The sequence below is a fragment of the Dipodomys ordii genome, unplaced genomic scaffold (assembly GCF_000151885.1).
Source record: "Dipodomys ordii isolate 6190 unplaced genomic scaffold, Dord_2.0 Scaffold39, whole genome shotgun sequence".
NCBI lineage: Eukaryota > Metazoa > Chordata > Mammalia > Rodentia > Heteromyidae > Dipodomys > Dipodomys ordii.
This window is the reverse complement of record NW_012267255.1, coordinates 1,202,341-1,217,792: the sequence shown is the minus strand read 5'-3', so window position 1 is coordinate 1,217,792 and position 15,452 is coordinate 1,202,341. Positions and strand designations below refer to the sequence as shown.

The following is a 15,452-nucleotide window of genomic DNA, read 5'->3' as shown; positions in this document are numbered from 1 at the left end:
CAATATAAGGAACATACAAAAGGAAAATGTATGCGCCGGATAAATTGTTCTGGAGATTAGGATCAAGACCCGCTTTTACTTCAAATTTTATTTGAAAAAGAAAAACAGTATTTAGTACTTCGTTGTTTGTTTTATTCTGGAAACCTGGCATTATTGTTTGCTGGAATTGTTTGGTTGGTTTGATTGTTTTTTTAGTTGTTTTAACCTCAGCTCTAATCTTCACACCTTAGGAGCCCCAGTCCTAGCAAGGTAAGTACTGAAATGCCTGGACTCAAGTTTCTGGTCCCATTGTTTTTAATGGATATAAATTAAGCGAATAGAGAAGGCTGTATTAGGGACATTTTGGGTGCCAAGGAGGGTCCCTAAAGCCTTTTTAGTTGTGGATGCTTTCCCAGGACAGGCACCCCCTAGGCTTGGGAAGAATTCTGCTCATTGGTTACAGGCTGCACTTTGGAAGCAGAGCCCAGGATATGGGATTCCTACTTTGGGGTGGGTCTGCAATCATACTGGTGGCCACCCTGCAGGGAATGGAGCCCAGGTGGCCTGGGGAAAGGGGCTGGTGGCCGGACATGGCCAGCAGACTCTGGGTTTGACACATACACTCTCACACAAAAGAGGCCGGAAAGTGTCCCGGAGGAAACCGGTGAGTCAGAGGGAACGGAGCCGGGATCCTGCGGCGCCCGCCCAGCCACCCAGGGAATAGACCCGCACTGCCAGCCTCCCACCACCACAGCTACCGCCACCTCGGCCACCGGCCACCACCAATGAAACTCCTCCAGCTCCTAGGTGAGTGCCTGGAGCCCCTGGCCCCTGCAGGGGTGATCCTTTGTAGGGAGCAGGATTGTTTTTACTCCCTGTAGCTCAAGTGGCAAGTGTGTTTGGCAAAAGACTAGGAGGAAAGTCAACTTAGTATTACTCAGGATGTTTTTCCCCCTTGGCCTTCCAACTTGGGAGCTGAATAATCTAAGCTCAGGACTGTTGCCTTTGTGTTCCTCTTAAATCCCTCAAACTCTCCAAGTCCCAGACTTTGATCTTTCTTGCGAACTCCCCCACCAAAACTTGGGAAATCCAAACCATTAACCACTTGGGGGAGGTTTCCTTATTTAAGGACATGGCCTGCCTAGACTTTGGGTTCAGGAAATATACCACCAATTTGATTGTGCTGTACAGAAAGAAAATAAATCACATCTCTGAAGGGGTATGTGTTCTGGTGTAGATGGTGTGTATATGTGGACTATGTGTAGTCTAATATAAGCCTGACATGGAGAATTTAATGTTTAAGAATCTCTTGGCACAAGAGAAGGACAATTTATCTCAAATGACTGTTTTTGGAACAATGACTTAACATGATTCATAGCTGTTCATCCCCAAGCAGGCAAGGAACGTCCAATGCTTTTTCTTATCTTTTCCTCACAGTCTACACAGTCTCATTTCCAATCTTATTTTCAACAATTCCGAAGGAAAATTTCTTTCCTTACAATTCCGTTGGTTGTACTTGGGTGATGTTTCAGTTTCTGAAGGATCAGTCTTTACGCAACATGTTGAATTGTGCTTTAATTTCCCCAAATTCAAGGAAGATCTAAGAGAATTTTGTTAGGAAAATAAAATAAAGAATTAATCTCCTGAATTGATTGCATCTTTTCTCGTGGATGTTAAATATTGTTTTACAATAACATAAAAATTTGACTTTGAAAGAACTCCATCTGTAATCTGCCTTGCTTTTTTTTTTAGAAAGTAAACAAGCAAACGAATAAATAATTCTCAAGGAGACAATTAGCATCTGCTTTTGAAAAGGATTTCACTTTAGGGCAAAGAATGATGTTGGATCATCATGAGACTATGGTTTTAATTATCTTTTATGAAGCTGGAATTTTTACTGTATTTTCCTTAGTTGAAATTTTCTAAGTAACATTTGAATTTTTTTTAAAGGGCTTTAATCATTTTGCTTGATTGCTATTGTGCTATTGTATAGGTAAATACTCCCTTGGGAAAATTTTATAATGCATACACTTAGATGTAAAGGAAGAGAATATTTGTATTTATTGAACTCTAACTCAACAATTTGGAGGGAGAAAGTTTTTTTTGAAAAGATGTATTTCTTTATTTTATTAGTGTGTTTCTCCACTTTGTTGAATTGTTCCCATACTCAAAATTGCACCAAAACACCCTGTCTGCCAAATGCAAAATGTGAAATCCGCAATGGAGCTGAAGCTTGCTACTGCAATGTGGGCTATTCAGGAAATGGTGTCACCATTTGTGAAGGTAAACAACCTGCCTTACCTCTTTTGATCTTATTGTAAAACTAGTCTGATGAACTTTCTTTTCTGTCCTCCAGAAATTATTATGTTTTAGGTTAAACTTTTAGAGTTCATGCTATGGAGAAAAATAAAAGCTGAGCAGACAAATAATGAGTTTGAACTTCCTATATCAAAAATTTTTATGCTTCACTGCAGATGTTTTTATATGCTTTTTGGTGTGAACATTAACAATAATTCTGTTCAAGCTGGAAAACCCAGGAACAAAGAGCAGAGTCAGGGACTGTGAGAACAAGAACAGAAGATTCTTGAAGTCCATTATATACTGATATATGAGATACTCAGATAGTTTTGGTGTTTTACTACCTACACATAAAGACAAAATTAAGAGTTCTGAGATTTTTCTCATATATACTGTAAGTGTAGAAAATGGAGAGAGAGCAGGCCTATAATACACACACTCGGAGAAGACTGGGGCAGAAGAATTGTGACATAGGAAGATCTTGTAAGAAAAAAAAGAATAGAAAGAAAGAAAAAATAGAAAAGGAAAGGAAAAAGAAGGAAAGAATGGAAGGGAAAGAAGGGGAGGGGAGGGAAAAAAGAGAGGGGAGGAGAAAGGGGAGAGGAAGTGGAAGAGAAAGGAAGGAAAGAAAGAAGGGAAGGGAAGGAGGAGTATGAAACACAGAAAGAAATCAATTTTGAAAAGACATTCTTTTCTGAGGTACATTCTTTTCATAGAACTGTTTGAAATAACATATACTTTTTCTAACTAAACCAGAAAATTATTCAGTGTAACAATTGCATATACATAGTTCTTTATAACATAAACAGATTGATCTCATGATCCAATTTGAAAGCATCTTTTAAAAGATGAAATATACAGTATATATTGACTAATGCTCATCATAATCAGATTAAAAATGAACAGCAGAGCTATGGTTTGTTTAAGAGTGCTTTAGAACAAATGTTTCTGTCTTTACATGCAGCCAAAATGTGTAATCTACTATTGTGTAAGCACTACATAACTCTTTCCATAAACACTTATCAATTTTATTTATATTTAATTGAATGGCATAATGGAAAGTTAACAGCTGACTGATCTTCAAAATATTACATGAGATATATTAATATGCCTCACTTCAAACTGGACCATAGTACTCTTTGTTTGCTTGTTGTTTTTTTTTATGGTTGGTTTGTTTTAGTGCTAGTACTAGGGCTTGAATTCAGGGCCTCACACTCTTGCTTAATTTTTTCTTCTCAAAGCTGGGATGCTGCCATTTGAGCAATGCCTTCTCTTTCAGCTTCTTTGCTGGTGACTTAGAAGAGTCTCAAGGGCCTTTCTATCTGGACTGGCTTTAAACCAAGATCCTCAAATCTCAGCCTCCTGAGTAGGTAGGCTTGTAGGCAAGAGCCACCAGCTCCTTTTTTTCTTTTTTTTTTTTTCTTTTTGTTAGTCGTGGGACTTGAACTCTGTGCCTGGCTAGCACTCTACCACTTGAGCCACAGTGTCACTTCCGGCTTTTTCTGTTTATGTGGTACTGAGGAATTGAACCCAGGGCCTCATGCATGCAAGGCAAGCATTCTACCACTGAATCACCTTCCCTGCCCAGCCACCAACTCCTGACTACAACGTTATACTTCTTAAGCAATAATGACTTTTTACTTAGATATTTATCATTAGTGTCATTATTAAAGTCAATAAAGTACAGAAAATGTTTTTTATTAGGGGACAAACAGTACTTTCAGACCTTTGAATTTATTTCTTTTCTCAAAATAAAATTTGCTCTGGGAATTATTTTTAAGTTTATATTAAACTTAAATTCCTCTTCAACTTAAAGAATATCACATGTTCTCCTTTTTTGTCAGTCACAGGGCTTGAACTCAGGGCCTGGGTGCTCTCCCTGAATTTTTTTGCCTCATGGCTAGCACTCTACCACTTTGAGCCACAGATTCACTTTAATTGAAAGGTATACTAAGTTCAGGTGAAATAAGCTGCAATACAGTGTACAAAGGATAGCCAGTCGTAGTTGTTTTATTGTTTGTTTGTTGGGTTTTTTTTTGGTCCATTGTGGGGTTGAACTCTGGGCCTGGGTGCTGTCCCTCAGCTCTTCAGCTAGCGCTCTACCACTTGAGCCACAGCAATTCTGACATCAAATATCTGAAATGAAAAGGGCAGGTACTTCCTTTGTTTATTATTACATTATTGCTGATAATACTAGTTTTGATGGAGGTCCAGACAATAGTCTTTTCTATGTGAGAGAAACAGGATCTTGAAAGCTGATGTAGATTTTCCTGCACCCCAAAACTGAGTGGTAGAGTCAGAACTCAAAAACTGAGATTTCAGCCCTCTTGGTATTACTAAACATCAACATATTTCTGACTGGAATAATTAGGGTAGTCCAAGCTTTTGGAAAATTGGTAGGAAAAGGTCATTTTAATAAGAGTTCATTATTTTAATAGCTATATTGACATAACAGTATTTTCGATTATCTTGATGTTGATGAGCATTATACAAAAGGAATGGAAAGTCAGCACAGTGCTTCACATCTAAACTCCCAGATACTTGGGGAGGTGTTATCAGGAAAATTCTGATTCAAAGAAAGCCTGGGCAAAAAGTTAAGGAAATCAGTCCCAATAGAAAGCCAGCCACTGGTGTGCACCCATAATTCCAACTATGTAGGAGTTAGATAGAAACATCATATTCTTCAGCTAAGCCAAGGCAAAAGTGCAAGGCTAGATCAGAAAAGAAATAACTACAACAAAATGGACTCAGGGACAGGAATGAAGTAGTAGAGCAATTGTAAGTGCAAAGCTCTGAGTTCAAATCCCAAAACCAGAAGGAAGTCAGAACAGAAAGAAGAGTGGAAGGAAGAAGGGGAAAACTAAGGAAACGGAGAAAATTGTTAAGAAAAATATTAAGATACATTTAAAAGTTTTGAAGCTGTTGATGATATTTGACTCTAAAAAGAGGTCATTTTAGTTTTGAAACATATATTTCTCTTGCTATTCTTTATGGGTTATTTCACTTGGTAAGAAATTTTCATCAGAATATAGGAAGTGAGAGATGGCTCATCTTCCAGAAACTTTATGAGTATCTAGAACATAATATTGTTAACAGTGACTGTAACATGACCTTCACTGTTGTTCTTTAGAATAAAGTGAGCTATAAGAAGTCACAAAGAGGAATAAGTGGAAACATACAGCAGAGGGTATGTGGATCTGAGAACAGATGTGAGAGATAGTCCCTCTACTGTCAGATAACACTTACTACATACAGGAGACTGTGTTGGGAGTTTCATGGAATTAGAGTGAGAAAAGCCATTGCTCCAAGGATAAGGGTAGGAACTGTCAAATATTGACATAGCTTTTTACATAGGTATAAATGTCTTTGCATAGCTTGGAACATGACTATTATGAAACAACATCACAAGGAAAATAATAAGGTCCTGATAGCAACACTGGAAAAGACACATTTTCCATTTCAAAAGCAGTTTTCATCAAAATCTAATAAGCATAGGCTGTAGAACTCAACTGGGAAAAAGTTATAATGAACTAGAGAGCAAACCATATCACAATAGTGGCCAACGAATTATAAGACTTGACCTGTGGATTCAGAATGTGCATGATGTGCCAATTCAAACAATTCACAAGAATTGCTGAGGACAAACTTTTACTTACATAAAATTTATCCCTTAGTAATAAAAAAGTGATGTTCATCAAAATAAGCAAACTAATAGATATCAGAATAAATGTGAGGCATACAAAATGTGTGTGCAGATAAGTGTTATGTGTATTTGCACATCAGTTCACATAATTAACTATACTTTCTAAACTTTATAAGTAATAATTAAAGATTTCAATATTTAATGAAGTTATCATTTCCACAATAGAAATGTAAATAGAAATGTATTCTGTTTATTTTAGTACTGCATTTCTATACTATTTCACCTTTAACTATGATACATAGACACACAGGTTAAACAGTTCTAACCCAAAGATCTAAAATATAAAATGTTCTACCATCAATAGCCTTTTGAATGCCAATGTGATGTCACAGTAATAAATTACACATACTCATATGATATCATACAATACGTTGGAGATCACAAATTACATTGCAATTTTATAGCTGTGGAACTTCTGGGAAATAACATACCAAGAATGAAGAATGAACCAAAACTTCTCAGTTCAGATAACCAAGGAGAAGCAATGTTTCACAATAACCTCTACACCTCTCCTTTTATTGTCTTAAGCCTTCCCATTGGGCATCTTTTCATACATATTTCAGCTATCATTCTTTGCCAGTTCTCATAGTTCATTTGAAACTTTTCTCATCCTTGTACATTTTATACTTTCTTCCTACCTATCACTGTTTCTAGTTTATCTTACCCCTTTTTATTTTGTGTCTTCTTTTTGAAGTCCTCAGAATGAATTGGCTTTTGATTTTTTGGTAATACTTAAAATATTTGAAAAGTTGAAAAATACATATTTCAATAATATTACATATACATTTTGGTCCATATATAATATATACGGTGAAAAATTCCTTCAGATTTTTGTGAGTACATGTATTTTTTGCAGTAACATTTCAGAGGAAGTTAATAAGTGATAGTACTAAATATTTGGAAAAGTACAAACTCCGATATGCTTCTAGATGCTGATGTATGAAACATGTTCATGTCTTGTACTTGTGTGGGGTTTCTTACATAGGACTGGAAATGCAATTTATTTAGGAAAAAAATTATCTAACTTAACTCAAGACTTCCATTCCAGGACACACAATTTCTGTGAACCTCATCCAAACAAATCAAGTGCCTTTGCCAATTCCACAAAATTATTTCCATTGTACTAGAAAAATATGACCTCTTTCCTCTTCTCAAGAAGGGTTGAACAACAGAGAGAACAAAACCTACCATAATAATTTGGTGGAATTTCCTCAAAAATATCCACTCTGGAAGATTACAAATTTCATGAATTATTGAAAGAAACAAATCAAACAATAAACTATTGTGAAAATATTATGCTAAAAAGAATAAAGGGAAAGGGGTTTGTGTCATTTGAACTTTTCTGGTCAGTTCCAGAGTTTTATAAAGACCAACTTTCCCAGAACAGATTTTTCAGTGTCAGTGTTGCAAAGTCTCAGAAAAGTTTCACGTTTACTTTTTTGTTGATCTTACAAGGCAATGAAACAATTAATGACATAATAATTAGGTATCTCTTTTTTATTTTTTAAAATTTTATTTTATTATAAAGATGATCTAAAGAGGGGTTACAATTACATGAGTAAGGTAATGCGTACATTTCTTGTTGAGCAGTTACCCTCTTCTTAGATAGTGGTTCTCCCACTATCTAATTAGGTTTTCTTAAGACTTTCAAAGGTTTAGTATGAACACATGATTTTTATTTTTTTTTCTTTTTCTTTTTCTTTTCTTTTGGTCGAGTGGCTTGAACTTTGGGCCTGGGTGCTATCCCTCAGCTCTTCAGCTCAAGGCTAGCATTCTACCACTTGAGCCACAGCGCCACTTCTAACACATGATGTTTATTTCCCATGATTAATTATCTCAAATAATCTATGATGAAGCATCATAAAATGTTTCCTTTCATATAAGCATTAGTTATTTTTAATCATGTTCTTATTAGTAACATTGTGATGGATTTAATGCTTGTCTAAAACCAAAAAATTAGTATTAACTAATAGCACAGTGATGAAACAATCAGTAATCCAAAATTCTATATTAAATCCATTTTAAATTATATGCTTCACAGTATATTTTTAAGTTCGGCATCAGAAATACTATCTGAGTTAGGATGCAGAATTTTTCCCCCCAGGTGAAAATATTGCTCTATTTTAGGCTAAACATCAATTTACAAGTTGAACAGACAAGATGATCTTAGTATATAAACACATGCCCTATAATAAGTGTTGATGGTAAAGGACCAATGCAATAAAATGGAATATTATTTTGTATAATTAGATTTTATTTTGCATGCAAAGTGAACATGGGACCTATGCCACCTAATAGTTTCAATTTAATCATCTCTTCAGTAGTTGCTAAGATATTAAATTAAGAAAAACGTCATATCCTGAATGCACAAGGCCCTGGGTTTGATTATAGCACTGTAAAGAGAATAGGAAAGGGAGAGGGAGATTAATGGAGAGGGAGGGAGAGGGACAGGGAGAGATGAGAGAGGGAAGAGAGAGAGAATTATATCACTTGATTGTGAAAGCTGAAAAATTCTAGGCTATCTGCCAGATATAGAACCAGAGAAGCCAGTAAGATGACCCAGTTTTGCTTTGTTCTTCATTTGTTGAGATGAGGTCTCTCTAACGGTGTTGACATGACAAGCTCTGAACCTCAATTCTGACTTCCACTTTCCAAGTAGCTAGGATTACTGGTGTGAGTTGCCACGCCTGTCTTGCTTTGTTTTTTATAGCTCTGCTATTGGATATGTTTTAGGATTTCAGACTACTCTTCAGAACTGGAGACTTTTCTTTGTTCTAAGAATGTCAGTTACCAACGTTATGTCCCCTTAAAATCCCCTTACCAGCCTACTACAGAGACATGATTTTTGCAGTAAATTATTTGCCTACTATTTAAACTACTTTACAGTTATTTTTTTCCTAAGTAAGTTTCAGATTTATAGTTTAATAAAAAAAGGTACTACTGAGGTTAATTTTATTGCTCTCTGTAAACTAAATAATATTCTAAGCACTTTACATGTATTTGTGAATTTAATCCCAGTAACACTCTAAAGTAAGGACTAGTATATCATTTTGTGGATTATGTATGGATTAAACAAAGAATTGCTTCAAATAGTTCTATAAGGTAAATCTACAATAAAGGAAATTAAACTTAACCAAGGTAAAAATAAATCATATTCATTCTATATACACCCTATTTATTCTTTCCTCTACAATAGTATAAGAAATATATTAAAACTTTCTGCCTAGTAAATGCCCTGAAATTAGACTGTTTGTAAGTTTTAATATCTTGATGAAATTCACAAATGATTAATAGCTGTTTAACTCTTTTCTATCTACCCATTAAGCCAAGTGAAATGACAGTAAAAGAAATAAATCAGGGCCTGGAAAGTATCCCAAGTGGTAGAATCCCTTGAACTCAAGGCCCTGAGTTCAAATTTAGTAGCAGGACAAACAAGAGGAGAAAGGAATCAGTGGGGGATAAGAGGGAATAGGAAAAGGGATCAGCGGTAGGCCATGAGAATCCACACACTAAGAGTGATTCCTTCTGCAATCTATAAAAGTGAATAGCTGCTTAGTGCATATAGGGGCAGGTACAGAAAAGTGCATAAGAGCTCAAATTTTAAAAATATACTTCTATCATCTATGTAGTTGTACAAAGGAGTTGTCATTCAACAAAGTAGTATATGAATGCAAAGATTTTTGAAAAATGTCGCCCTTTTCATCATTCTCCCCCATCCCTACCCACGCCACCCCTACCCTCAATCTTCTTTTTTGTTGAATTGTTATTGTAGAGTTGGTATACAGAGGGTTATGGTTACATGAATCAAATAATGAGTAATGAGTACAATTCTTTTTTAACCATGTCTCCCCTTCCATCTCTCTCTCTCTGCTGGTTTTTCCTTCCCATCCCCACCCACAAGATATCAAATTCATTTTCCACATAATGTTTAGTGCATATTACTGTTGTATTTGTTCACTCTTGTTCTACCTTTTATGTGCCCCCCATTATTCTCTCAAAAATAAAGTAATAAGATAAAAGGAAAAGAAAACAAGACTGCGACAATGGTAATTAATAAATGTCCCTTGTTTCCTTTTTTGGAGTTCATTTCATAGAATACTATCTTATATGATCATCTGCACATAGCTACTGATTCTTTGTTCACCACTCCTATGCATATCCTCCTTTGGCCCCAGTGTGTGAATTTCTAGATTCCTATATAATTTATCATGCATATATCAATATTGTGCATATAGTTATAATATATAGATGTATTATTTAAATCAGTCAGTGTGTTTACTTGTAGATTTATAGGCACATTCTAGTTACCACAAATCAGGGAAATCATATAGCCTATGTTTCTTTGGCTCTGGTTTACGTCACTTAATATAATTTTTTCCAAGTCTTTTCATTACAGATGGTACTACTATATCATTCTTTCTGATGGATGAGTAAAATTCCATTTATATATATTCCATTGTATATTTTGACATTATATATATAACTGAATTATAATCATCAATTAGAATTATATATATATATATATATATATATATCACATTTTCCTGATCTACTGAGGGATATCAAAACTGAGATTTTTAGCTGGGTGCCAGTGGCTCATGCCTGTAATCCTAGCTACTCAGGAGGCTGAGAGCTGAGGATCGAGGTTCAAAGCCAGCCTGGGCAGGAAAGACATAAGACTATTATCTCCAATTAACCACCAGAAAAGAAGTGGAGCTGTGGCTCAAGTGACAGTGCTAGCCTTGAGCTGAAGAGCTGAGGTATAGGACCCAGGCACAGAGTTCAAGCCTTACCACTAACAAAAACAAAACAAAACAACAACAACAACAAAACCTAAAAACCTGAGATTCCAGGAATGTGGACAAAAGGGAATTCTTTTGCACTATTAGTGGGAATGTAAGCTCATTCAACAGCTCTGGAAAACAGTGTGGAGTTTCCTTAAAAGACTAAACCTAGGAGAGCTCTATGTGTAGTCTTTTGAAGAACCTCCAAAGTGGTTGAACAAGTTTAGATTTCTACCAACAATACAATAGGGTTCCCTTTTGGCCACATCCCCTCCAGCATCTGTTATTAGATTTCTTTATTATAACCATTCTAACTAGAGTGAGTTGGAATCTCAATACTGTTTTGATTTGCATCTCTTTTATGGTTAGAGAGGTTAAGCATGTCTTCATGTGACTATTGGCTATTCTTATTTCCTCTTCAGAGAAGTCTCTCTTTAAGTCTTTAGCCCACTTATTAATCTGGCTATTTTCTTTGAGGATTAGTGGTCCCTTATTTGCACTAGTCTACATCTAGGACAAGCAGAAGAGGTCAAAAGCTATATATAAATGCCCATATAACCTGATGCTAAATGAAATGAATCCCAAGATAGGAACACAAAAGATTTTATCTTTCTTGTTCTTCTCAATGTACTTATAATATACTATGTGATTTTTTTTGTTTCTTTGTATGTTCTTCCCCCTTGGTATAACCCCTGTTGTCACTGTATTTGATTCCAGTGTCCTACATCTTGTATATACATTCTAATTTGGGGAGGGGAAGGGAGATAACAAAATGCTGAAATAGGGATACAGGATGACCCAATGTAACAATAAGATGTACAAGACACTATGTTGAAAATGAACTTTAAAACTCTGGTGCAGCGGGGGAAGGAAGGGGGGGGTTTGAGGAGGTGGGGAGGAAAAGGTGGTGGTGGAAAAACAAAGGCGGGTGTAAGAATGCTCAATAGGAAATGGACTCATTACCTTGCTCATGTAACTGAAAACCCTCTGTACAGTATCTTTACAATGAAGAATATTTTTTTTTAAAAAAGACTAATCATAGAACAGCCCTATGACCCAGCAATCCTACTCCTGGGTATTTATTTACCCAATGGACCACAAACCAGGCCGCAATAAAGCCACCAGTATGAGCATGTTCATTGCAACTTTGTTTACCATAGCCAAGATATGGAATCAATCTTCTTAATTTTGTACAAAATTCATTGAATTTTGAGTGCATTCTCCCCCCTTCCTTTCTTTATTCCTCTATCCTCCTCCTCTTGATCTTCTCCCACACACTTTCAATGACCCTTTCCTGGTGTTTATTTTGTTGGGCTGTGAGTTAGCTTTTCTAAGGAATTGCATAGTTTTAGTTCTTACCTGAATCTACCGTATTTCAGTTAATGAACTTATGTATACTTGAATACCACCTCAAAGGGTAGTGCATATTTATATAATTATATATTAATTCTAGCTTCTACATATGAAAGAAAATATACATCTTTTTTGTCTCTGGGACTGATTTACTTAATGTAATTTATTTCCAGATCCTCGCATTTCTTTGCAAATAGTACAAAATCATTCTTTCTAATGTATCAGCAAAATTCCATTGTGTTTATACACCATATTTTCTTGATCTATTCATCCACTGAGTGTTATTTAGGCTAATTTTTTACCTTAGCTGTGCTGCAATGAATGTAGCTGTGCTAGTAGCTTTACTGTATCCTTGTCTGTAATCTTCTGGATAAATTCCCAAGTGAGGAATTGCTGGGTCATAGGATAGTTCTATGTTTAGTTTGTCAAGAAACCTCTGTACTTCTTTCCAAAGTAATTGAATAAGTTTTCACTCTCAACTATGTACTAGGATTCATTTTTACCAACATCCACACCAGCATCTATTACTGTTCATATTCTTGATGATGTCCATTCTAACTGTAGTGAGATAGAATTTCAGTGTAGTTTTGATTTGCATTTACTTTATGGCCAGAGTACCCCATTGTCTCAAACTTTTTTGTTTAAACTCATCTAACTTGTTTCATTATAATAGTGCAAGTATCTCATTTTCCCCATTCTTTTAAACTGATCTCTGAAGCTGGCAGGATCAATGCAGGAGATGTTTTCACCTACTCTTCAGATTTCTCCTTAGTCGTAACCATTGTATACCACAATTCTTCATGCTAATTCAAAATGTAACCTTAGATTTCTCCCAATATTACCAAGCAGATGCACAAATCACTAAAACTTGGCATATAAATGAAAACTTTTTTCCATGCTTTCTCTGATATCTTCTTACTCCTCTAAAATAAGTTTTGGGGTCAGTCTTCTTAGCACACTTTTCTTTTACAGTGCTACAAGGTAAAGCATTGAAAATGATTAATATGAGAACATTATATTGGAATCACTTGAACAATTAAAATGATTTGAAGGCTATAAAATCATAATTTTTGCATTTTCTTAGCTATTGGGGATGTTTAATCATGTTTAAGATATGTGTGCTTCAGAGTATTTCCTCTGAATCGCATGTAGGTATCCACTTTGGGAGAAGGAGCATGATGTGACATCATAATAACGATGTAACTACTGCTACAAAATGTTATCTCATGAAATGTGTTCTTGTGTTGTAATTGTCAAAGAATTTCTGAGTGTTTATGGTCAGCATTTGCTCAGCGAGGCAAGTACTCTCTTCTGGAAGAAACCTATAATTGAATATTTGTCTTTTATTAGTAGGTATCAAAATGGGGCAAAATAATCATTAGCATGTGTGTTTGGGAAAGAAACTGGGCTCTTTCACTATGAAGAATGGTATTGACTGAGAGGTACTATCTAAATGCTGTACAATATCACTTGTCTTAAAGGCCTTTAAAGTTTATTAATTATGAATTACTGTGTTTTGCATGTTGAGTGATTTCATTTTATTTTATATTATACATCTAACTGATGTACATTTTCAGAGTTGGATTGATTTTCTGGAATTCTAACAATGACTAGTTCTTGTTCTAGCTTATATCCTCTGAAACTATCAAAGTATCTTGGATCCAATATACTAAATGTTACAGTTCTAGTGTTTCTTGCCTATGGTAAATTGATTAAGACATTGTGAATGATGTATTTCTACTTGCATGAACTAACCAGGCACTTAGCTTTGGGGTGAGGTTTACATATTACCAAGGCTGATAAAGCTGGACAACCTAATCCTGTAAATAAAGTCTCATCCCAGATATTTTGCTACAAATAAAGAATACCTATTATAGCCCAGGTGAAATTTTACATTAATTTGCACATAAAAATGCATGTTTGGTTCCTGCATAATATCTTTGTTTTTCTATTTTATGTTGTATGGTCAACTATGTAAGGCTGAAATTTAAATTATTTATTGGACTTTTTGAATATGTTCAAAGTTAGGAAGCAGCATATTCTGAGGTTCTGTCAGATGTAACATTGGCAATAAAGTCCTCAGCTGTTCTTCTATTTTTTCACCACTTTGATTTGATTATTCATAGTCTTTAAAAGCCCTGACAATTAAGAAGAGTGAGAAAAGGTAAAGTTAAAGGAGGGATGTGTGACAATGTTAAAAGAGGTGACATCAATCAAGGTATTAATAAACAACTGTTAAATGGCACTGCTTTGTGTAACTACTAAAGATAATATAAAATTTCTACTCCTCCTCTGTATCTACATCTCATTGTCTCATTCCTTCAAGATTCACATAGTGGTAGGCACCAGTTGCTCACACCTAATTCTAGCTACTTGAGAACAGGAGGATAATAGTTCAAGACCAACCTTGGCAGAAATGTTCGAGACTATTCTTCACATATAGCTAGGTATGGTGGAACATACTTGCCATCCTAAGCTACGTGAGTACGATATTGGGAAGATCAAAGTTCTGGGCAGTTAAGATAAGTCTTCAAGACTTCATCTCAATGGGTAGAAGCTGAGCATGTATGTCCATGTCTCTCACGCTAGATATGATGGGAAGCAATCCCTAAAAATTTATAGTAGGGGAAATACAGTCCAGTGCACACACCCAAGCAAGAAGTGAGACTCTAGCTCAAACAAAAGTAGTACAGAAAAAGGGGTAGATATGTGGCTCAGTAGTAACGAGCACACGGAACTGAGTTCATACCACAGTATTGAAAGGAAATCTAAATATAGCAATGTTGTAAGCCAGGCACAGGTGGCTCATATCTGTAGTAATCCTAGCTACTCAGGAGACTGAGAACAGAGAATCAAGGTTTGAAGCCAGCTGGGGCAGGAAAGTCCTTGAGACTCTTATCTCCAGTTAACCACCAGAAAACCAGAAGTGGCTCTGTGTCTCAAGTGGTAGAGCATGAGCTTTTTAGCTGAAGAGCTCAGGGACAGCTAAATTCAAGCCCCATGACTGACCAATAAACAAACAAATAAATAAATAAATACAACCCATCCATGTGATTTTTAAAATTCTAATCCCTGTTTTCACTGTAATGCATTTTTACCTCCTCCTTTATTTTTCCCCTACCATCCTTTCCCTCCCCACATCCCCAACTTCCCCCTCTCCTCCCTCCCTGAAGTGGTAAAGTTCCTTTTCAACATAGTATCTTCTATATCTCATTGTTACAAGGAGTCATCCCTTGTCCTTATTTAAGCATTTTGTTATTTCCCTTCACCTTCCCAAATTAGAAAAATGTAGAAACAAGACTCAAGGCACCAGAATCAAACACAGTGAAAACAGG

General features: G+C 35.7%; 1 protein-coding gene across 1 annotated transcript in view; it reads left to right on the top strand.

Moving 5' to 3' along the window:
- Positions 1 to 670: 670 nt before the first annotated feature.
- The window catches only part of Adgrl4 (adhesion G protein-coupled receptor L4), a 108,811-nt gene continuing 94,029 nt past the window's right edge, over positions 671 to 15,452 (top strand). Inside the window, exons 1-2 of the mRNA XM_013018370.1 lie at positions 671 to 786; positions 2,113 to 2,262. Of these exons, the coding sequence (XP_012873824.1) occupies positions 765 to 786; positions 2,113 to 2,262 (172 nt within the window). The 5' untranslated portion in view covers positions 671 to 764. The remainder of the gene's footprint in view (positions 787 to 2,112; positions 2,263 to 15,452) is intronic.